The 25307-nt window shown below is 34.8% G+C and overlaps 2 protein-coding genes across 2 annotated transcripts in view; both read right to left on the reverse strand.

Moving 5' to 3' along the window:
* The window catches only part of LOC145241366 (ras-related and estrogen-regulated growth inhibitor-like), a 192809-nt gene that overhangs the window by 131805 nt on the left and 35697 nt on the right, over window positions 1–25307 (reverse strand). The window lies entirely within an intron of this gene.
* Window positions 14083–19161, reverse strand: LOC145241365 (uncharacterized). The gene has a single exon (XM_080104238.1). The coding sequence runs from the start codon at window positions 19092–19094 to the stop codon at window positions 14124–14126; it is 4971 nt and encodes a 1656-aa protein (XP_079960364.1). The 5' UTR covers window positions 19095–19161; the 3' UTR covers window positions 14083–14123.

Raw genomic sequence — 25307 nt, forward strand, 5'->3', positions numbered from 1 at the left:
AGACTTTTTAATAAAATCAGCAAAATAAAATGAATCTTTAAGACAATATTTACTATAATGTTGTAAAACAGGTTGTAAAATGTCAAAGATCCATTTTGAGACCTTGTGTTGCTATGACCCTACCATGGAAAGAATGGGCCTTAATGGGATATCCGCTTTATGGGTTTTAGGGAGACCATATAACCTTGGGCGGATATATCCAGAGGGTCTTATCTCACTAGCTACGTTCGTCAGAACACAGTTTTTTTACTCACTTGACCAGTTTCTTTTGAAATTTTGTTTCCAAGGAGGCGGTTGAATCATGAGTTGCGACAGGGCCCAATTTTTCAAATTTGTCTTTGTCATCTAGTATTACTGACATTTTGTCAACATACTCATGATGATTTAGTATAACTACCCCTGACCCTTTATCTGGTCTAGTAATAACTAATGATGGGTCTTATCGTAGGGTTTTAATAACTGCAAAATGCTCTTTAAACTCAGAATGCGACACTGGTGTACTGGCGTAACTGTGAGCAAGGTCATTCAATTTTGCCTTGAGATCCCTAGTTTTGGTTTCAGAGACTGGTGCAAGTCTCTCCGCTTTGGCATTCAGGATTTCAAATTCCGAAAATACCTCTTCCCGTTTAACACTAAGTCGCTGATGTCTGCACTATCGTAGGGCCCCATTGCCACGTCAAATGGGTCTTCTGGGTTTTACTTTTTTATCCAGGTCTTCCCTTCATAGATTAAGACGGGTTTGCCTAGCATGCATGATGGTTTCTATTTCTATATTGCTGATTTTTTGTATTTTGATGCAAAACTCAATGCTTTTTCTAGTGTGTCTTTTGTAATGGAGAGGTAAAAGTTTGTGATATCTAGTTTTTTTTTTTTTTTTTTTTACACAGTGATCACCACTTATCAATGCCCGGAAGCCACTCAGGGATAAGGGTTATTGCAAGTACATTACGTTAGTGTGGAGATTTGATGAAGTGTTTAATTAAGGGGGCGGTTCATTAGGAATTTGCTAACATTGGACTTGAAGACATCCAAGTTGTAGTCCGGAGGGAAGCAGGCAGACGGAACAGAGTTCCACAGGCGTGCAGTTCTAAGAAAGAAGCTTTGTTCATGGAATCCGCGTTTTGATTTAGGCACAGATAAAGAGTGGGGGAAAATTTTCACAGTGGATTCAGCTAGACGGGTGTTTTTCGTGAAAGATTGGCGAGGGGGGACCAGAGATTGAAGTTCAGACGAGCACCTGCCATGGAAATAACGATAAAACAAGGATAGGCTCGCAACGTCTCTTCTGTGGGAGAGAGGTTGCAGGGCAGAGAAAAGGGCATGCCCCACTAAGCCACGAAGTCTATTTTGTACTCCGTCAAGGCAGGATAGGTTGTTTTTAGCAGCTCCTGCCCAGATATGGCAACAGTATTCCGTCCTTGGACGTACTTGGCTAGTTGAGTGAATTTGCATCTATGTGGGTCGGTTATATTGTTAAACCATTTTAGCACTGACTGTGTGTTACCCCATAGGTTGAGGTTGGTTTTGCTTTTTATATTTTTGACAATTTCTATTATTATAGCTTTACTGGCTAATCCTATTTAGCTTTTAGCTGGATTTATAAGTCTGCAGGACGGACTGTTGGTAAAATTTTCCTTATGATCTTTTAAAGTTACGAATGCTTTTTTCTTAGCTAGGCGGTTAGCTCTATTTTCTATGCCTAATTTCGTAGCTAATTCTGTGGCTTCTCTGTTAATAGATCTATATGTTTTTTTTTTTGCTACTTAGTATTTATCGTTAATTGAGTTTAATGTCAGTTGTGTTTTCTTTGCTTTATCCATTTTATATAAATTTTTGGTCTTATATCGAATATAAATATATAAATTTTTGCTCTTATATCGAAGAAGTTTTTCTTTGTAATCGAGCACTTTGTTGGAATTATTTCCCCAAAAATGAGTAAACACACACACACACACACACACACACACACACACACACACACACACACACACACACACACACACACACACACACACATATATATATTAAGTCACACACACACACACATATATATTAAGTTATAAGATATATATCTACCTACCTAGCTCTACATACATATTGAACACTTTTGAAGTAAATACTTAAAGTTTACGCATAAATTTATACTTTCGTATATTAATTTATGTAACTAAACGAAGTATATATATATATATATATATATATATATATATATATATATATATATATATATATATATATATAGGGTGGCACGATAAATTAATCCACCTAAAACACACTATATCTTTATTTTAAAACTTTTATTGAAAAAAATCAATTCAGGTAACTTGATTATGCAGTAGAGCTGACATCTATTCAATGTAGTCACCTCCGGTCCGGAACTAAAGCATGCCTTTTCCACAAGCACTGTCGGGAGCTCAGTGAATACTTGACGGATGGCAGCAATCAGGCTGGGTTTGGTGTTGTGGGAGGTCACGTTGGTGATATTCTCGACATATGACCAAACCGAGTAGTCCAGCGGGTTCAGGTCGAGTGAAGGAGGAGGAGGAGGAGGAGGAGGAGTCAGAGAGAAGGTAAAAAAAGAATAATAATAGACCATGAGTGAAAACATTTGGAAAAACTTTTTTCGAAACAGATGAGCTTTCCATTAGTAACTTTTTTTATTTTTTTATAAAAAATACTATGTAAGAACATAGTTACTATTTAGTTCTTTGGGGAAATTTGTAAAATAGCTTATGTTAATTTGCTATAATCCGCCTATCAGTATAAAATAGGAAACCCCAACATCCAGACACAAAATTACTACTACTACTACTACTACTACTACTACTACTACTACTACTAATACTAATACTAATAATAATAATAATAATAATAACAACAATAATAATAATAAATACGATAACTCAAACCACATTCCTATTTATTTTCAATCCAGAAAAGATCCAAAAGTGACGTAATGTTTAGATTTTCCCATAAAATTCGTTTTTAATTTTTAGTAAAACATAGCAAAGTTTTGTATTAGATTTTATTTATTAAATTGTTAGGTGAAAGTACAGAAGAATTAACAAAATTTCCCCTCTTTCTTGTGAATGCTTTTCAAATAATCTTCCTCGGGGAGGGGGGGGGGTAACTATTCTTTTCTGTCATCTGGCCGAGAGATATATTACGGATGAAGCTTAATATTAGGACCTGAATCTGCCTAGACACCGTTTGTTACAGGCTTTGGATCGGGGATTATTTTGGTTTGCCAAACATTAAACAATCATGGCCAAAACTTGCCATGGCTATATTAAAGATTTACACTCACAAATATTTTTTAATTACTTTTGCATCATTTTAATTTATCCCCTTCAATCCTATGTCTTACTCAGACTTATGACCTAGTCAAGGGTCCTCATTAACAATAATATCAAAAAATTAATGATTTTGAAATTGGTATTTAAATTTTATGCTTTTATCTCTCAAAATGTTTAATTTAAATGTTGACATTTGTTATTTTCAAAAATGTCTTTTCTATTTAAAACGTAAGTTTTCTCTCAAACATACAAATACTGGCTATAAATCATTCGCTATTGATTATTTTTTTTTATTTTTTATTTTTAGTGCGGGGGAGAAGTTAATCAATATCTTGCACATCTCAAAATACAAAAGACAAAATTTTGCCTGCCGATGTCTGTATCTTTGGTCAGCTTTGAAATGTTCAGTGGTGGATTCGTGTTTAGTCCATTGTCACCTATTTTATATAAAAGAAACAACAAAAACATTTCTGTTGCAACGAAAAAGTTTCAAATGAGACTTTGAATCCCCAACAAGTTGTTTTTGATTGACTGTGAGAAACTTTCAAAATTCATAGTTCATTGAAATAGTTGCAAACAACGCTTTCAATATTCAATACGTTCTTGGTTTTTATCTATTGTGATCACATTCGGCACTCCCTTTAAAGCATCTTTCTTATTGACAAATATACATTCAAAATAGTAATTTTGGAGGGCGAGTAACATGAAAATTTAAAAAATATCAAAAATTAAATTTTAAAATATGAAAATTTGAAAACTTTTTTGATCTGCGTATTAATATGAGAATATTAATGTGCAGATCAAAAAAGTTTTCAAATTACATTTTAAAGTTTGTATAGTTTGCATATTATATTTTATAAAGCTAATATATAAAAAGCTATATGTCTGTCCGTCTGTGTCTGTCTCCATATTTTAAAACTCTATCTCCTCCGAAATTAAAAGTCGCAGAGCGGCGCTAGGAGCCTCAAATGATTGGATTTTTTATGGGCCGTTTTTTTATGGGCCGTTTTTTATGGGCCTTTAGCCGGTTCAAATAGTTTTAAAGGGGTCAAAAACGGGCCAAATCTTTTTAAGATATCATTATACATTTTGTAAATTCATTTTAGCTTATTTTTAATTTTTAATCAGCTCATGTGCGTGTCACATTGATAAAGTGGTAACGTAACCAGCTTTGAATGCCGCGGTTTTGCTTTCGGTTTCGATTTTAGCTGATGGCACCCGAATACTTTTTTTTTAATCACTCTATAATAATATATCACCCTATAATAATATATTTACTGAAATCACTCTATAATAATATATAAGATATCTGGACAAATTAAAATATCATATTTAAGCGTATTTTACGACCGTGCAAAGCCGGTCCCCCACCCATGCTAGTTGTATATGCGTCTTATTAATGGTAAGCGTTAAAGTACTTAAAGCTTACTACTAACCATAAGTCCAGGGGGTGACACCCTATAAAATCTCTTGATTCTATGGCTTATCCACGTTTAATAACCTAGCCGAGGGTCCTCATCAACAATAACACACAAAAACGTTTTTAATTTTGAAATTTGTATTTGCATTAGATTTTACGCTTTACTATAATTTTTAAAAATCTTACTTGAAAGCTCATCTGTTTTGAAAAGGTTTGTCAAAATGTTTTTATATATAGTTTCTAAATAATATTACTATTTAGAAAACCATTTTAAAGTCGGGAGATGGGTGTTTATTAACTAGTCTGTACCTTCATTCTATTAACATTCATTTTATGAATGAATGCTAATATTTTTTATTTTAATTATGAGAATTTATTGGTTATTAGATTGAGTTGTTTTACGGTTAAAAAAAACAAGATATATATAATGATAATAATAACGATAATAATGGTAAATTTGTAGATTAACACCTCCATCTGCATGCTTATCTCAAATGAAATTTAATGACTGAGAGAGAAGGAAAAAAAGACAAGAAGAGAATAAGAAAAGAGGTCGAGTAACTCTTATTTCATAAGTATTCCCTTGTAAATAAACCCCTTTGTCTTTCACCCATACCCCCATGTTTCTTGCTGTATTCTTATTTAAAGTAAGGATATAACAAATGGCGACAGGATTCGAATTCACAAAAAGGGAACTTTAAGCCAAAAACATATTGGAAAATGAAGAGAAAAAATACTGCACGGAAAAAATCAACTGCTGAAAAAGAAAAAAAAAAGCTAAGACACACACAAAAAGCAAGTTAGATATATTTTTTAATTCAGTCTGTTACGGTCCTACTGAAAAAAAAGAGAAATTTACATTTTACGAAGCATTGAAAAGAACAATTTTTGAAAGTTGTCCATTTCAAATTTTTTTTGTTTCATAAGAAGAAAAAATACGGCGGAAAAGAACGCTTGCATGCTGTTGGTTCAGTGTCAATTTCGTGTGTGTTGCAAAAACCTTGTCTACAAAAGAATCTTTTTTGTGTTTAAAAAAAAACTATTCAGTGAATTTATTTAATGCTTTGTGCAGGTACTGCATACTTTTGTTTTATTGCTGTGTTTAAAAAATTCTTCAACATGGAACAATTAGTCGAGTTTACAAAAACGATACACTTGGCACTGGCAGCTCAACAAAGCTAGATGGAATTTTTACAAAAAGAACAGTTAAAACAAAATGAAGTGTTAAAAACAATATTAATGAAACAAGAAGAAAAAAGGATTGTCGGTTCACTACGGAAGGAATTGCAAATTCGCTGACAGAATTTTTATATAAACCAACTAATGGCTTAACGTTTACAGCATATTATCGTAAATACGAAAATATTTTTTCCAAACAATGTCAGGCCGGGTCGGATGAAGAAAAATTATTTTACTGTTGCAAAAACTAGGTTCCCATGAAAATACCAAGTATACAAATTTTATACTCCCAAGGAAACCCAAAGACATTTCTTTTAAAGAGACTATAGAAATTTTATCGAACATTTTCGGGGAACGAGATAGCTTATTTTATACTCGTTATAGGTGTTTAAATATTTTGAAACAAGATGAAGAAGACTTTATCGCCTATGCTAGGAGAGTAAATGCCCAATGCGAGTTATTTAAGTTGAAAGACTTAAAAGAGGGCATGTTTAAACGCTTGATATTTGTGCAAGGGTTAACATCCTCGAAGGATAAAGAGATTCGTTCTAGGATATTATCCATTATGAACCAATACATAGAAATAACCTTACAGAAAATTACTGAGGAATGCCAGAAACTGTTAAATTCAAAACAAGATAATACTAGTATCGAAGAGAAAAATGTTGACAAAATACAAAGGGTAAAGCAAGGTGACCACTATGTAAAAAAAATACTGTAAGACGTGTGGAAGAAAGAATCACTTCACAAAAGCGTGCTATTTCAAAAGCAAAATATGCTATAAGTACGAGCGTAAAGGACACAAGTCAACAGTATGTAAAAAGGAGAAATACTGTAAACTTGAAATAAAGACCATTAATTCTAAAAAAGATTCCATGTATGGTAAAAAAGGAAGTATATTGAAGTTAGATTAAATGGCAGGAAAGTAAACTCTCTTTTGAATACTGGAAGTGACATATGCTTAATTGATGAAGCAACATGGAAGAAAATTGGTTCTCCAAAGCTGCAAAACACAAAGAAAATTGCCAGAGGAATGTCTGGAAATAGATTAAAATTTAAGGGTGAATTTTAGACTAATGTGACCCTGAATAAAAAGACGTTAAAAAATAAAATGTATGTGATATCTGTAAAAAATCTAATCTATTCGGTATAGATTTTATGATACGTTTTCAATTTATGGGAGAAACCAATAAACTCACTTTGCAAAAGAGTAAATGTGACAGGATCTGAAAGTCCCAAACTGCCAGGAAGATTTGTTGGGGATTTAAAGAATGATTTTAAAAATGTATTTTCTGAAGGTCTGGGTTGCTGCACTAACACGGAAGTGAAATTTGAACTGAAAGATTAAGCGAAACCGGTGTTTAAACCCAAAAGGAAGGTTCCGTATTCGGCATTAGAAACAATCGAGAAAGAATTAAATAGACTCGAAGAAATCGGAGCAATAAAAAGTGGACTACTCTGAATGGACATCACCCACAGTTTATGTGAAAAAGAAAAAGAAAAAGAAAAAAGTCAGGGTATGTGGGGATTTTTCGACGGGACTGAACGATTGCTTAAAGGATCATAACTATCCACTTCCTATCCCTGAGCAAATATTTTCTAAGTTAAATGGAGGAAAATTTTTCACAAAATTGACTTGTCAGAAGCATATTTGCAGGTCAAAGTCCACGAAGATTGTTCTAAATACTTGGCAATGAATACTCGTAAAGGATTATTTTCCCTAAAACGATTGCCGTTTGGGTTGAATGTAGCACCAACTTTATTCCAACAAATTATGGATGCCATGCTAGCAGGCTTGGATTTTGCAATGGCTTATTTAGACGACATTTTGATAAGAAGCAAAAATGTTGAAGAACATAAAACCATATTCGTAAGGTATTCGAGAAAATAGAAGACTACGGATTTAAAGTGGCCCTCGAAAAATGTAATTTTGGTATGGACAAGATTACATATTTGGGACAAATAATTGATTCGAAAGGTAGAAGACCTAACCCAAATAGGACAGAAGCAATTATAGACATGCCTAGACCAGACAATGTAATGAAGTTACAGTCATTTTTGGGTCTACTAAACTACTATAATTCTTATATCCCAAATATGCACACACTAAGAGCACCATTAAATGAATTATTGAAGAAGAATAAAAAATGTCTCTGGACAAAAGAATGTGAGGAAGCATTCCAAAAAATTAAAAGATATTTGTTATCGGATCTAGCGTTAGCACATTACGATCCGAAAAAGGATTTAATTGTAGCGGCAGATGCGAGCGAATACGGTTTAGGAGCGGTGCTTCTACACAGAATGGAAGATGGATCTACTAAACCAATTTCTCCCGCCTCGAGGGTTTTATTACCCGCTGAAAGAAAGTACAGTCAGATCGAAAAAGATGGTCTGGCGATTGTGTATGCCATGAGAAGGTTTCATAGATTCATTCAAGGAAGTTTAGATACTTACTGAAGGAATATAACGTGAATATATTAATGAGTGTGCTACGATCGCCTAGTGTTCTCGTGTTTGTCCATGTCGATATCTTCACAGATACAGTTCAACAACAGAGATATTACATTTACAACAAAAAGGGACGAATAACAGTTCTCTGGGTTTTAACATCGGACCAATTGAAGAAACATTCCTGGTCAATATTTGGTCTTGTTTGAGGGAAAGCTGGAAAGAAGATTTCTCTCAATGAATCAACAAATCGCGCGTTGTCTTTTAAGCAATTTTATTACAGATGTTTCCCTATTAGAAAGTTGCTCGCTGGTCCTACGGTTCTTATATTTGATAGGTGTTGGATCCCTTACTTCCCCGAGTGCTTCGAGCTATTAGGACCGGTCTTTGTACACGTTTAGTAAATAGATGCTAAAAGAGATTTGAACGTTTCCAAAATTTTGAAAAGAGGATATGCAACTGCACACAAGAGTAATAACTATGCTTTACCAATAAGTATAGATCCATATAAATAAAATGGACACACACACACACACACACACATACACACACACATACACACACACACACACACACACACACACACACACACACACATACACACACACACACACACACACACACACACACACACACACACACACAAACACACACACACACACACACACACACACACACACACACACACACACATATATATTATAAAAGTCAAATCGTCTGGCTTAAGCATTGCAATCGTGTTTACGGTCTACATTTTTCGGTTTGAAAAACCCTACACATGCGTAATAAATTAAAAACAAATCCACGGAAGCTTCTTTTAATCGACATTTTTTGCGTTCAAAATATGCAAATAAAAAGAAAATTAAATGCCTTTTTTTTCATCGGCATTTTATGAATTTTATTTGTATTTTCATGGAATCGTTTTCAAACAATTTTCATTTTAAAGAAACAACAATTCAAATTTAATCCGAGATTCCTCAGGAAATGCAACAGAAGTTTTTATTTTTTTTTTTTAGTTTTGAATTTTTTTTTTAGTTTAAAAAAAAAATTTTTTAGTTTTTAGTTTTTTAGTTTTTTTTTTAGTTTTTTTTAATGTAAAAAAACAAAACAAACTTTCTTTCATTTTCATTTTTTAACAGTTTTAAACTTCTTTAATTCATTTTTTTTATCAAACGACAATTTGAGGCGCTACAATTAAGGCAAAACATTTACTAAAAACATTAATAACAAAAACATTTAATAAAAATATTAATAATAAAAACATTTAATAAAAATATTAATAACAAAAACATTACAAAAACATTAATAACAAAAACATTACAAAAACATTAATAACAAAAACATTACAAAAACATTAATAACAAAAACATTACAAAAACATTAATAACAAAAACATTACAAAAACATTAATAGCAAAAGAGATGGTGATATTTAGAATCGACAATGAATTATCCGGGAAACCATGCGAAACGTAACATCCATTAAACAAGTTCGACGACTTTTTAAGGAAAAAAAGTTTTTTTTTGTTTTTTTTTAATGCTCTAGCGGACCAACTAAAGACTGGCCTTTTAGAAGTTGATCTTTAGAGGTATTCCACTTTTACCTAAAGTTATACACTTTGCTTCATTAAAAGTCGTCATCGAACCTGTTAAACAAATGTTTTTATAAAGCTGAATCATTTGCGTTAGTTTAACGTCCCAAATTCTCGTATGAAAAAATGAATTTAAAAAGTTTTAAACTAAAATATACCTAAAATAATATCTCAAATTTAAATAATTTAAAATGAAGTAAAAAAATAATAACAGCTAAATTAAATTGTTTGCATGGAAAACTTTCAAATATCGGCTTCTTTTTTTGTTGCTTTTCAATAAAAATAAAAATAAAAATTATTCTAAATATTGCTAAGCGGAAAAAGTTTTAAACTATTCTAAAAAAATGAAAATAGAGAAAAACAAAATAATTAAATGAAAAAAAGATGAGCAAAAGTTTTTTGATATTTCTACAGTTTATCGCCGAAAATGGATATGCCATTTTTCGAGCATCTGTCATTAGAATCAGAGGGAGAAATCATTATTTTAAACTATGGCCGAAGTAGAAAATAAATTAACAAAAAAATTAAACTAGATAATAATTACTTCCGGAAAGAACTATAAAAAAATGAACGAAGCAAAGAATAGAATCAGAGGGAGAAATCATTATTTCAAACTATGGCCGAAGTAGGAAATACATAACAAAAAAATTAAACTAGATAATAATTACTTCCGGAAACAACTATAAAAAAATGAACGAAGCAAAGAATAGAATCAGAGGGAGAAATCATTATTTCAAACTATGGCCGAAGTAGGAAATACATAACAAAAAAATTAAACTAGATAATAATTACTTCCGGAAACAACTATAAAAAAGGGACGAAGTAAAGAATAGAATCAGAGGGAGAAATCATTATTTCAAACTATGGCCGAAGTAGGAAATAAATTAACAAAAAAATTAAACTAGATAATAATTACTTCCGGAAAGAACTATAAAAAAATGAACGAAGCAAAGAATAGAATCAGAGGGAGAAATCATTATTTCAAACTATGGCCGAAGTAGGAAATACATAACAAAAAAATTAAACTAGATATGAATTACTTCCGGAAACAACTATAAAAAAGGGACGAAGTAAAGAATAGAATCAGAGGGAGAAATCATTATTTCAAACTATGGCCGAAGTAGGAAATAAATAACAAAAAAATTAAACTAGATATGAATTACTTCCGGAAAGAACTATAAAAAAATGAACGAAGCAAAGAATAGAATCAGAGGGAGAAATCATTATTTCAAACTATGGCCGAAGTAGGAAATACATAACAAAAAAATTAAACTAGATATGAATTACTTCCGGAAACAACTATAAAAAAGGGACGAAGTAAAGAATAGAATCAGAGGGAGAAATCATTATTTCAAACTATGGCCGAAGTAGGAAATAAATAACAAAAAAATTAAACTAGATATGAATTAATCCCGGAAAGAACTATAAAAACAGGGACTAAGTAAAGAATAGATGCTCTGTAGCAGAAGACGACGACTGCCGACGACCGGCGCACTTTTTTATGTGATTCGACCTTGAAGCACATCGCGTTGGTTGTTTATAAACACGTCAAATAGCAGACATGGTCGAATATTCGCGAGCAAGATTTTTTTTAGAAATATATGTACAAAACTTTGGAAGATTTAAAAGAAAAATATATATTTAAAAAACATTATTTTAAGTAACAAAACGAACGTATTTAAATAAAAGATATTTAAATAAATGGGTGTCTTTCTGAGTGCGTTTTTAATACATTTATAGAACTTTTTATAAAACTTATAATAATTATAATAAAAAAAATAAATTTAAGCCAAACTTATTAATGGCAGAAAAAAATGTAAAATAACTGATTTTTGCAAATGTTTCGCTAATAATTTATTTTATTATAATTATAATCATTATTATTCTTAGTTTTATAAAAAGTTCTGTAAATGTATTAAAAACGCACTCAGAAAGACACACATTTATTTAAATATCTTTTATTTAAATACGTTCGTTTTGTTACTTTAAAAATGTTTTGTAAACATACATTTTTTTCTTTTAAATCTTCAAAGTTTTGTAAATATATTTAAAAAAAAACCTTGCTCGCGAATATTCGACCATGTCCGCTATTTGACGTGTTTACAAAACAACAACCAACGCCATGTGCTTGTGCCAATGTCAAGGTCGAATCACCGGCGTCACTTAAAATGTGCGCCGGTCGTCGACAGTCGTCGTCTTCTGCTACAGGGTATCTATTCTTTACTTGGCCCCCAAAAAGTAAATAAAGGAAATGAAAGAGAACATATATCCGTAATTGTTTTATTGGAAATGTTTCGATTTAATTAATGGAAACGGGGATTTTTTTATGAAACGTATATATATATATATATATATATATATATATATATATATATATATATATATATATATATATATATATGTGTGTGTGTGTGTGTGTGTGTGTTTATTAAAAACAGAAAATGAAAATGATATATTCATAATTATTTAAACTGGGCGAGCGACATTTGAAAACCAAAACATTTATTGTATACAAAGAAGATGCTCGCATCTTGTTTTCGACGATCGAGCGATTCCATCTTTTAAAAAATGGATGACAAATGAATATATATATATATATATATATGTATATATATGTGTGCGTGTGTGTGTGTATGTATGTATGTACGTATGTATGTATTAGTGGCCTGACAAAGCCACAGGGGAGACAACCGATGCAGCAAAACTGAAGCTGGCCTGAAGGACACTATATATACAAATGTAGGCAAATTTGGGCATTTGTATTAGTTTGAAAATATAGATTTTGTAAAAAAAATTGCCATAAAATTTTAATCATAGGAAATTATATTATTATAGGTATTATAATCTTCAAAAAGCCTGTAAATTTTCATGTAGTTTCGTCCCATAGAACCATTTGTGTGTGTAACACCAAAAGATGGAGGAAGTGAGGAAGCATGGCTGTGGAAATCCTTTTACCCGAATACGATGTCCAGCATGTTAAAAATATACCATTTGTTGTAAAAATCTAATGGATAAACATCTGAAAATGTTGGTGGGGACAGGATATTTTTACGGAAAGATAAATCGTAAAATTGCCACTCATTAATGAAACAGCTGTAATGGAAAAATCCAGGAAATAAACGAAGGTTATAAAAAGAAAACGCGAGTCTTTGAATTTTCAACAAAACTTTGCACTAATATATATATATATATATATATATATATATATATATATATATATATATATATACCACCATTTTGACAATTTGTAAGTTCTAAATCTCAGCGACTATTGATCAGAATTTAACAAATGAAGTCTTGTTGGAAAGGTAATGAGCTTAATTGTGTAGTGAACTATGTAATATTTGCCCTTAAGGCCGCACATTAAGGGGATCATCCATTATTCAGAGCCTATTTTTGGCACTTTTTTTACAGCCATAAAATGTTTTAATCATAGTCATTTGTTTTCCTTATTTTGCACACGAATTACAAAATATCTTATATTTTCCTAATGATAGAGGGGAGACTAAAACTTGCTGCTATGGTTTCAAATGATTTGAAATAACAGTGAAATAATAGCTAGGTAATACTTGTTTTTAATTATTTCCCATATCTTAAATATCCCCTCTTTGGTTTTCATACATAAAGTAAATTTCACAGTGTATAAGAATTATTTGATACTGGAGATATTGATAATCATACCCTATTTCTAAACGAGGGGAGATATATCATACGTACATATACATTTTTTACTTGAAGTCGCTTTATTTCCCTTTTATTTATCCATCTGTCGATAGCTAAAATAGAAACGACCAGGCTAAAGCGCTAAATAATGACTAAGGCTAAAGCGCTAAATAACGACTTGGGCTGGAGCGCTGAATGTTTTGCTATCGATTCCAAGTGATGGCATTGAAGTGATTTTTTAAAAAACTTTTGAATCTTTACTATATATATTAGGTACATATAATAATCAGTTGAAGATTTGCTCTATAATAATAAATACCAAATTTATATTAATTAAAATACCATATTTAAGCGTATTTTGCGACCAGACAACGCTGGATGGACTACTAGTTAGACTCTAAAATCAATGTTACATCTGGGAATATGATTTCTAATCGACGAAAAAATTGCTTCAAATTCTATAGAAGCACAAAGAAAAAAATCCATTAAATGCAACTAAGCGTTTATTCAAACAAGAAAATCGTTTTTAATCATCGTCAACATCTGGCAAAACTTTATCGTATCCTGCTTTCCCAATAAGCCAATAAGTAGTTATAGTCCGACCACACACCACTCTGTCACCTCGCAGTTTGTAAAAGAATCCCCCTAATTCATTTAGGATGTTAATGGTATCCTTGCTGACTTGAACACGCAGCGGTCTCGATGTAGATTCCATCGTTGCGGTTATCTGCATGGTCTCTCCAAAAAGGGCGAAACGGGGCATCTTTAGCCCAACTACACCAGCACCCACAGACCCCGAATGGATGCCAATACGCAAAAGCAATTTATCGTCAGGTAAATGTGGAATTGGAACCGTCATAATCGTGCAGACTATGTCAATAGAGGCGGTAGCAATTTCACCTGCATGCAAATTTCCATTTCGATTGGGAACCCCGCTGGAGACCACATAGGCGTCACCAATTGTTTCCACTTTGTAGACGTCGTATTGTGCGAGAATAGCGTCGAATTTTCCGTAGAGAGTGTTTAGCAAATTCACAACTTGCATTGGTTCGCTCTTTTTAGCAATGGTCGTAAAACCAACAATGTCACTGTAAAAAGCGGTGATATTCTCAAACGTTTCCGGCGGTACTTTCTCCCCGTTTTTCAAACTTTCCACTACGTGTTTCGGCAGCATTTGTCCAACGATATTATCGATTTTAGCCTTCTCAATTTCCATGTCGTTCGTTCTGTCGATGACAACTTGCTCAAGATTTTTAGAATATGCTTCCAATAAGTTTATCAAATTGTCCGCCAATTCGCCTTTCGAAGGATAGATGTTATTAAGGATACCTTCCAGCTTCTGAAACGTTAACCTCGTGTTCGGATCTTCACACCAAATATCTTCTAACATTTTTTTAAACTTCTTTTGAGCTGGTGCTCCGCCCGGTATTTCATCAGTTGGTACTCTTGGTCGGATGCAAGACAGGTCACCATTAATGGAATCCCATATTTCACGTTCAAGGGCCAGGTTAGTATTGTCTCTATCGATAAGTAAGTCTAGAATTGAAAATATCGAAAGTGACTTTCGTTCATGGCCGTATGGTACATCTCGTGTCGTAATCTCCGAAACAATAATCCCAAAAGAATAGACATCCCCTTCCTTTGTCCCCATTCCGACATCATTAAGGCAAGATGCGGTTTGTAGGAGTTCTGGCGCTGTCCACAATAGCGCCGTTTGAATTTCATTATAGACATTAGGATCATCTTCATCAATCATCATCGAATACGGCCCATAACGGATTGTAGGTGCACCAAAGTCAGACAAGCGTACGGTCCAGCGGTTATCTAAAAGACAATTTGATGACTTTAGACGTCCATGAGAAGGCAAATCTGTCTTGCTATGAAGAAAATTCATTCCGCAGCAAATATCCCTCATGAAGGAAAACCGAAAATCCCAGTCGAGGCTTATGGAATCGTTGACCAATATGTCTTCTAGACTTCCCTTGAGTGCCGGTTCTAAAAGCAGACAAACATTGGGAAAATTAAGACATGCACCGCCATAGGTTATAAGATTTTTGTGATTCAGAGTAACCAATTCGACCATATCGGATCTAACTCTTGGGTCTCCGATGTCAATTGTTTTAGAGTTGAAATGCTTCGCGTACCACTTCTCCTTATTCCACACATACAGATCAGTTGGCGAGGCAGCATTACTTGAAGTTCCAGCGACTTCTTTTGTCACATCTGTCCATGTAACAACCCAACTCAGATTAGACAGGGCGGCTTGGCGTTCCAGGTATTTCTTGAGCCGAAACGAACCGATGTATATCAGGTAAATGAGCACGGTCAAGAAAAAAATTATAGGAACCACAATCGATGCAATATGGATGGAGCAGACGTGATCAATCCAGACAGAAGATGAACATGTGCATGTATTCGGCTCTACACACTTTCCATTGGAACAAGGGATTGTGCAAATCGGCGAGTTACACTTCTTACCGGACCATCCCTCATCACAGGTGCATTTAAAAGGAATGGAACAACGGCCATACAGACAGTCGCACATAATTTTTTCACACGTGTCACCGTAGTAACCAAAGAAGCACTCACAAGTATTCATTGAAACGCATTTTCCTCTGTCATAAATATTCACATCTTCTTTGGTTACTCTTTTACCGCACGAATCCTTGCACAGGTACTGCGGCACGATTTTCTCATACCGATATATTGTGGTGGAGGGCCACGTCTCCGATTTGTCAACAATGAGCCTATAATTCTCTACGTCAATTCCCCCGCTATACGATTCGAAAACTCTCAAATTGTAAAATTCCGAAAATGGTAGAGGTATACTCGTCAGAGAAATTTTAGTGGAATCATCAAATTGTTTGGGTGTTACCCCAAATTTTAATTCTATCTGCCTGCCATTTTTCAAGCGTTTTATGTACCTTATATACTGAGTCTTACTTTCAAATTCAGGATTTACAACTTTAATTATCCCCGTGTAACCGAGACGATTACCCAGACTGTCCATTTCTAATATACCACTGAGACCATTTATCGTCAGCTTGCGGAACTCCTTGATGATTAGCGACCCTGTGGCCGTACGTTGTTGAGAGATGATGCGATTTAAAGACTCGGCGAATAACCAGACTGCGTCGTAACCAAGAGCCATAAAACTCCCAGCATCATTTTCCGGATAATAACCTGTTTCACCCATATAAATTGTTCGATCGACTGCCATAAAATCATCAAGGACGATATGCCAATGATCAGAATAAAAATGGGTGATGTTGTAGACCTCGGTCATGAGAAGCGAACCCTTAAAGGCTACGTCGCAGGTAACATTTTCCCCACAGATTCCATTTAAGGGAAATACTCGAGCATAGTCACTGACGAATATCCATTGATAGCCATGCTGAGAAGATAGACCTTCCTTGTAAGCTGCACGCAACACAGGCACCATATATGTACCATTCAATAGGGCAATTATAATCCGTGTTTCCAAACTTTCAATCTCTTTCATTTTCTCAATTAGAGTTTCATGGTCCGGCTTCTCGGGATCGAATTCTGGAATTTCCACATCTTCATCAAAAGATATATTTAAGGCCGGAGAAAGCTCGTGCAAAGATGCTGGCATATCCTCGTTTTCCATTCGAAGTATGGCGATTCGTGTCCAACCTCTGTCGTGCGCTGCAAGCAGAAACGAACGCATTATTTGATTCCAATTCCAGCAAATCCTATTAAAATATCGATAGGTCGAGTAGTGCTCAGCTCTTTGCGCGATTGACATCATTACGATCTTATCGTTTTCTGCATCTCTTATCATAGTGGCAGCCGCATCTCGGTCCTTGGGCAATATTATACCGCGTAATGTTTTGCTTGGCTCTTTATGCGCTTGCACACGGAAATTGGAGTACATAGTAGTTGCTCGTGTTATATCGTTCCCTGTCTCGACTGTGTTGAGTATTATATTCATCTGAAATTGTCTTAGAACACCAGAAATCTTATCAGTATTGATATGCTGAGCCGCTAGTTTAGCAAAAGTATTTATATGTGGGTGTATATTAATTCCGTTGCCTGAAAATCTGAAGTGGTCGAAATGTGCCAGGTGAACATCACCCACAACAGTAAACTTTGTTGAGTTGACCACTACGCGAGGGTTGATCAGGGTGTAATAACTCAAATATACATTTGATATAATCTGACATATTGAACCCCTAATCCTTCCATAACCCTGGAGGATGTAGTTCGTGTGGTCTTCGGATATACACACACCTCTAGGATATGTCACGATTTCCAGAGGCAGACTTGCGTGTGGTCCAGAGTAGATTCGATTTCCGTTAACATCTCTTGCCTCCAGAAATATGGGTCCCGGTATTTCAAAATTACGTGTGATCACCAACGCCTGCGTCTGTTTAAAAGGAGATTTAATAAAAAAGCTATCTAGAGTTTGGGGAGTAACATCAAACCTACTAGTTAACGATACGGCGGGCGTTTTTCTCAATATTTCTGGTGTCATTGGCTTATATTTTACGATATTGTTGGTTACAACCTTTTCGGAGATATCTTCATAACATGCTGGACAATCTGGTGATCTAAGCCACGGGTCCTTAGACATGTACATAGTCAGATTCAACATGATATTGTCCACAACGTCTAATATTCGAACGTTTGTAAAGTTAACCTGGCCGTTTGAAGCCTGTATTCGCATGACCAAGTCAGTTGTACCTTGGTGAACAACCACGGATCCACCAAGTCGAGCGTAGGTACTAGCGATGAGCATGTCCTTTCCTAATTTATGATAAAATGTCTTGTATTCGTATGGGACGGTTAGTTCGACATAAAGAACCGAATCAAGACCCTCGGTGATTACTTTGCCGTTAGAATCATGAATCTCAGCCGTGATGTAAAAAGGGTTATTTGCCACTATTTTTTTAGGTGGCTGCGTTGAAATGAACAGAGAGGCTGCAGGGACGGTTATTTTGACAGGGTTCGAGTCCACCATTACCTGCATATCCGGTATGCTTATCCGAAAAAAACGAAGGTTATTGGGCATCATTTTATTGGGATGCTCGTGACTTAACCAATCCAAAATAATCATATCTTTGACTAATTTCGTTACAAGACCGGACCCTGAATCGCATCTCTTCTCATACTTCCTACGATCCAGCCTTTCCGGAAATGCGTAACCAAAACGTGTCCACTGGCAGAGTTTCCCTCCGGTCTGCTTCCAAATGTCCACCGCTGATTGAGTTTTCAGCGAAGAAATATCTATACTGGTAATTATCACGTCCGGGTTCCCTTTAGGTATTACGACTCTGTTCGAACCGTCTTTCACTCGAGCGATTATGGGTCTGCTGATTACTTGGTTGAGCGGGGCGCTGTACACCATATCTTTGGGATTTTTCGGGATTTTGCTCGGCGGTGCATAATTAGGATCGAACTCAATTCGATAAACTGTACTTTGCGCACCATCACAACTCGCAAAACAGAGCAATAGTAGTAAAAACTGAAGCATGTTTCCTCAAATCGATTTCTCCTCTTAGAATCTTTTTTCTAACAAGAAATGATTGTTTACGAAGGCATTATTACATCATAAATGACGTAACACGTCTGTATGACGTTATCGATAGTTGATTCAAATGACATGGAGGATAAACACCGTTTCTGCTAGGGTTCATGTCATCTCATGCTTTGCCTTCCTTTCCAGTGCCGGAGAATGGGTTCATTGTCTATCTTCCGAAGTTCCCTCATTGGGGAATGCGGACAGCTAAGTCCCGCTTTATCAGCGATGGAAGCTGAACTTTGCCATTTCGTGTAGGTATATGAGTGACTTTAGTTCTGAATTAATAAACGCAACTTTTTTACAGACTAGAAGTAATATCGAACTCCCACATTAAGGACCTTATACAGAATTATACATTTTTCATAATGAAACAGACACCGCGGAGTAAAGTTTTTTTAAAGGATTATTTAATTGGTATCTAATCTAATCTCGCTCCGCGGTGAGCTGATAAAATAAAGTAACAAAACTCTAGTCTTATGAAAAAGGCGGATTTATTCTTTTACTCGTAATAATTGAATCTTGAAAGAAACATTCACTCCTCCCTCACCGGGGGATTTCTTCTCGACCCCCTCCTCGAAAGCCACCAGAATCCGAGCCATTTCTAAACTGGCCTTTTCCCTGTTGACTCTGGCAGGTTGCTGATCCTGTGTAGTTCTAGGTGGTTCACGCTCCCAAACTTTGCCTTTGTTTTTTGAGAAAGGGTTAGTACGAGTGGTAGGCATTGCTAACCGATTGTAAAAAAAAAGAATGCATAATTTCATGACGTCAAACTTGTGTTAACTATACGAACTATGCAAAAGCAGAAGCGACTTAATGATTTTTTAAAACCTTTGTTTATCTTCTTCAAACTGCAATTAATAATTAATCTTTGTTATAATTTTGTTAGATTTTAAGATTTACACAGTTTAATGATTAATGATATTATAAACATTTTTATATTAAATATGAAATACGGTTTTACTGAATGTTCATTTGGTTAACTACCGGCTTCCATACTTTTGTTCGGTAAAAAGACACGAACAAATGTGAGAGCCGTCTATAAAATGTTTAATATTTGTGCAATAATATTTTTAAATCGGTTTTAATTTGTCTCTTTTTACAATGCCTCCCCACGGGACAGAGTTAGACACCAGGGTCGTTTGTCGAGAAAATAGCTGACAAGGGTCGTGTTTATATTAAAACTTAATATTTATGAAATAATTTAAACACAATTAATTAAAAAAACTATGTTGTAACGGAGCATTTTGAAATAATGGAATTTTAATCGTTTTAATATTTTAAAAATTAATTAATTTTTAGGAAGTTTCTTTTTCTTGGCAATTCAACTGATTATAGCATATATTAATTAGAAAAGACGCTATTAAAACATAATGATATTAAATTTATATCATTTTTTAATTGCAACTTCAAGGTAAGTTTTGTTCAATATGTGTATTTAAATTAAAAAAAAATGAATATTTTTTACTCATTTGAACTCTTATGTTTCATAATAAATAGAAATTTCGATAGATTTAAATATATTTTGTTCAAATTTCGAAAAAATAAATATGAATGGGCACGCACTAAAAAAATATTTCCCTTCGTGTATTTTACGGAAACTGCATTTTATATGTAATTTCATTCTAAAATGGATACTTATCGAAAATTTCACGAAAATCCGACCGTTAGTTAATTTTTGCTAGATTTATTAAACACGGGTATGTTTTTACGTTTGGAATGCCAACTACATGGGAACGTTATTTTAAAGCGTCAGTTATGTAGACACGATTTTCGTCTCGCAATTTCATTATTTTCGTTCGATGAAAAAGTTTTTAAAAAATTATTACTAATTTATTTTGCCCTTCTTCTTTTAAATGGTACAAAAGGTATATTTATAATATTAATTTATAATAAAGTTACATTGTTTTACATATGGGGGGGTAATTCTGTGGTGACTTTTGGAGGTGCCTAACGAGTGGTGTTTCAAAAGTAATACCTGCTACTTTTTATTCCGCCCAAACGGACCAGAGGGACTGCAAACTTACACATTCCTGCCCTGGAAGCTTCATCTCTCTTTTGCAGATATTGACGGTGTGAGACTCTAAAAAAAGCAACTCCTGTCATGAACGTGCGTCAGAAGCAGATATGTGCCATTGAATTTCTCCATGTGGAAAAAAATTGGACCGATCAACATTCACCGGCGCCTATTAAACGTTTACGAAGCTTATTCAGTTGATGTCAGCACAGTTAGGAGATGAGTTCGTCGATTTCAGAGTGGCGACAGAGATATGAGTGACAAAGCACGCCCCGGACGCACAGCCACCATCCCATCACTGACAAAAGTGCATTGAGAATAATGTTGACTATGCAGAAAATAAATTCTCGAACACAAAAGTCGCTCATTTTAATGGCATCACTCCCGTCTTCGTAGCTCTTCAACTTTCATTAGTTAAAAAATAGGATGCATTACTTTTGGAACGACCTTCATATTTTGCTAATTGCCTGAAACACCCGTACAGGAGAATGCCGATGGTATTGTCCAGACATTTTTAACTGGCCAGAGAGCTATTCTTGTAGAGTACTGGTTCTTCGACCTTACTTTCTCGACCTTTGTGTTACAACTTACCGCGGTGGAAGGGCGATAAATACTTTTGCTTCATAAACCAAAAACAATTATTACCATAGCGACTATCTTTTTTTATGGCAGTGGTGTAACGTGGTAGTTACATGCTAACACTAACCCGGCGTTGTGTATGAAAATCTCGTAAAATGATAAAGGAACGAAATTCGACACTAATTTTTCTTTTCAGTTGAAAGAAAAGGTATTTATTACAGGTCGTTTCAACACTAAGCCGCCTGACATGAATTATCCAAACCAGCGACAATACAGTCAATTAATTGCTTAGTCTGCAGCTATAAGTAGCTGTTATGTGCGTAATACGTTCCACTCTATACAATGGGTTGGGCGCGTGATTCGAATGAAAGGGTGTCAGATGTTGAGACGCCTGATTTACGGGGAGCTGTAGGTCGGCAAAAGAAACCAACCAAAGTCGACCAACAACGCAGTATAAGCACACCGTCAAAGTCATTCTCTAATGGCGCCACATCAAACCGAAATACCTAAATGGCTACGCCATTGATAGATTAAAATGGCGAGGCTCAATTCAGAAAGCTGTTGCCAACTTTGAAGAGGCTCGATGTCAGAAACTCACTGCTGCCATAGAGAGATACAGCAGAACAGCCTCAACAGTGATGACAACAACTCATCTGATGTCCCCACTGTTTAAGACTATGTGCCTCTTGGCTGAGGCTGCAGAGTCACTTCCGTGTTCATAAATAAGATGCAGAATGCAAAAGTTCATCATCTGAAAATTTTCTTAAAAGTTCAGATTGCATCCTGGTTAAAAGTTCCTGTTGTGTTGCTATGTGTTTAAAAAAAGACTCTGTCATGTCGACATGCGCTTTTTTACCTCTCGACTTTTCTTTCCCTTCTTTTACTCTGTGACATCACGCTTGAGCCACGGCTTGGTCATTTGCATACACACCAATGACTTTGTTACAATCGGTCACTGCTTATCAAGGCCCAAGGTCCACTCAAAGATAAATGCTTTTGTCAAATGAACGACAAGACAACAGTTTGAGAGGATTCGAGACGATGAGTGAAATTGAACAGAAATGTTAACTTGACTTGTAAACGATCATGGTGTTGTCAGTTGGAATGTAGCACGTGGTATTGTGTTCCATGGATGGGTAGTTCTTGGAAAGAAACTTTGCTTATAGAAATTCCGTTAAGTTTTAGGTTAAAAAGAAAAAGAAAAATTATTTACAGCGGTTATAGCTAAAAAAAAGTTTTGTTGTAAATTTTTTCCAGTGGGAATAAAGATTGGAGCTCAGTCGAGCACTTACCACGGAGATAACTATAGCGTAGAGAAAGTCTAGCAACATCTCTTCTGTAAGAAAAGGACTGTAAGGGAGAGAAGAAGACATCCTCTACTCTTTAAAATCACACTCCCATTTAGAGACCGCTCGATTTGTTTTCGGTTACAAAGCCAGTAAACAGTAAGGATTCAAACAGAGACGCTCGAGAAGAACATAATAAATCAGTCTCTGATTTATTGATGTATGTACTAGCAAAGGTGCCCGATGTTGTCCGGTATTAAACGTAATATTAAATTAAAAACAACAACAACAACAACGAAATAAAAAAGCAGAAAGAAACTGAGACATGTGCATGCGAGTATTGATCTTTTCCCTCAAACAGTTCACTTCTTGTAAGTAAAAAGAAATTCTCGAGCGGAGATCGAAACCAAAACGTAAAGACAGTGAGTGAAGTTCGATAACCATTAGAACAACGTGACACGTCCTTTAAAAGGTGTTTTCGAACTAATTACTCTTAATATAAGTAATCTGTAATTCACACATGCACATTCGTGAAACAATTAGCAAACATAAAAATCTGATGACCCCCACGTATTAATTTGTCAATTTTGACCCTTTAGCAGTTCTTTTTTCCGGATGAAGACCGATTAAAATGTTTTCCACATGTCTGAATATCCTATATACTAAATTTCAAGTCTGTAGATCAAAAATTCGTTGAGTATATAAATTGAGAAGTGTCCTCACACATACACATAATCTCCCTTTTTATAGATACATAGATTTCTCTTTTTGCCATCCCTTCACCCAGTCATCAATTGCAATTGTAAATGTTGTGGTGTGTCCACCCTACGGATAATAATGAACTCTTCGATTTATTATAAAAGCCGGGAGAATATGTCGTTCAGCGTTTGCACGAAAGTTGTGCACAAGTCACGCACACTTGGTAGCCGGACCGACGTATAACCACACTCATTATTTGTTGTACTTACTTTTGTTTTCACTAATTACCGAGTTGTGTATTTCTTCCGGATCTTAACTAGACCAGAGTAGTAAATATGAATTTTGTCTCCATAATTAGGATATTTTAATGGTTATTTTTTAACTCACAGAGTAAATGCGGTATTATGGTGCTTAGTCATTGTAAGTGATATGACTACAAACTATAGTGAATGGAAATTGCAAACGCCAACGAGTGAGTAGTGATCACAGTTTGATTTACTATTTTCTATTGATATAACTAGAAAGGATTATCGCTGACACATTCGGTGAAAATCGTTACCTATTCATCAGTTGGATAAAGAGAAGGTTTTTTCATAAACAGTTATTGACAGTTAAAATTCCGCAGTACATGCATCAATATCGACTGGCCTAAAGGATCCGCTCTAGGTCTAATCTTCTTCCTGATCTTCATAAATGATCTTCCAAATCATATACTGCAGACGACAGAATTATTTATGGAAGCATTTCAAACAGCATTGATGATCAAGATCTTGCCTACTCTCTCTTATCCGACTTGGAGAACGTGATGCAATGGGAGAGAATGTGTTTTTACTTGCAACGCCGTTAAAACTAAGCTTCTTTCTTTTCACTGCTGTTTGCTTTTTCCTCGCTTTTAAACCAATTGAAGTTACACCGCGTCAAAAACCGTGCGTGAAAATACTAGTCCCGTCCAAACTATCAGCCTGAAATAGAATTTGCCAGGATGAGTGCCCCCCCCCCCGCTTTTCTAAAGATTACTCTTGTATTTTTTTTTTATTCTCATGCAACATTATCATTGTGTTAACGCAATCAATGTTAACCGGTGTTTCTCTAGGCACATTAATTCTAACTGTTTACCTATTCTGCCCTTCTTCACCTAATCTTCCTTTTATCCTCTGCTTAGCCCATTCCTCTCTAGATGGATACACACATGCAGATGTCATTTATAAAAAGATTCAGAGACGGCATTTTCTTTTCAAATTAGTAAATCTGTTTTTGTTTTGTTTTTTGTTTTTCAAATTTCACGCAAAGCTAATTTATACGTCTGGCAGTGTTCTTAGATATGTTTTGTACAGAAATTCATCCGATAAGTATCAAACATCGAAAAAAGCCGATCTTAAAAATAATCTTTATTGCTTATAGATAAAAAAGAATTTTACAGGGGAATATTTTTACGTTACACCGGCCAGGGAGATAATAAAATTTTAGCAAATCATTTCTTCTTACCCCCCCCCCCCCCACCACCACCGAACTATTGACATCTGGAGATATAGTTCAGTGGTAGAGCATTCAACTACAGATCGAACGATCCCGTGTTCAAGCCTGAGT

Source organism: Euprymna scolopes, chromosome 20 (genome assembly GCF_053919585.1).
Source record: "Euprymna scolopes isolate OS-2025 chromosome 20, ASM5391958v1, whole genome shotgun sequence".
Classification (NCBI taxonomy): Eukaryota; Metazoa; Mollusca; class Cephalopoda; order Sepiida; family Sepiolidae; genus Euprymna; species Euprymna scolopes.

Bases quoted from the DNA above. Each gene is read 5' to 3' on its own strand.
- LOC145241365 (XM_080104238.1), bottom strand. From the start codon at position 19,094: ATGCTTCAGTTTTTACTACTATTGCTCTGTTTTGCGAGTTGTGATGGT.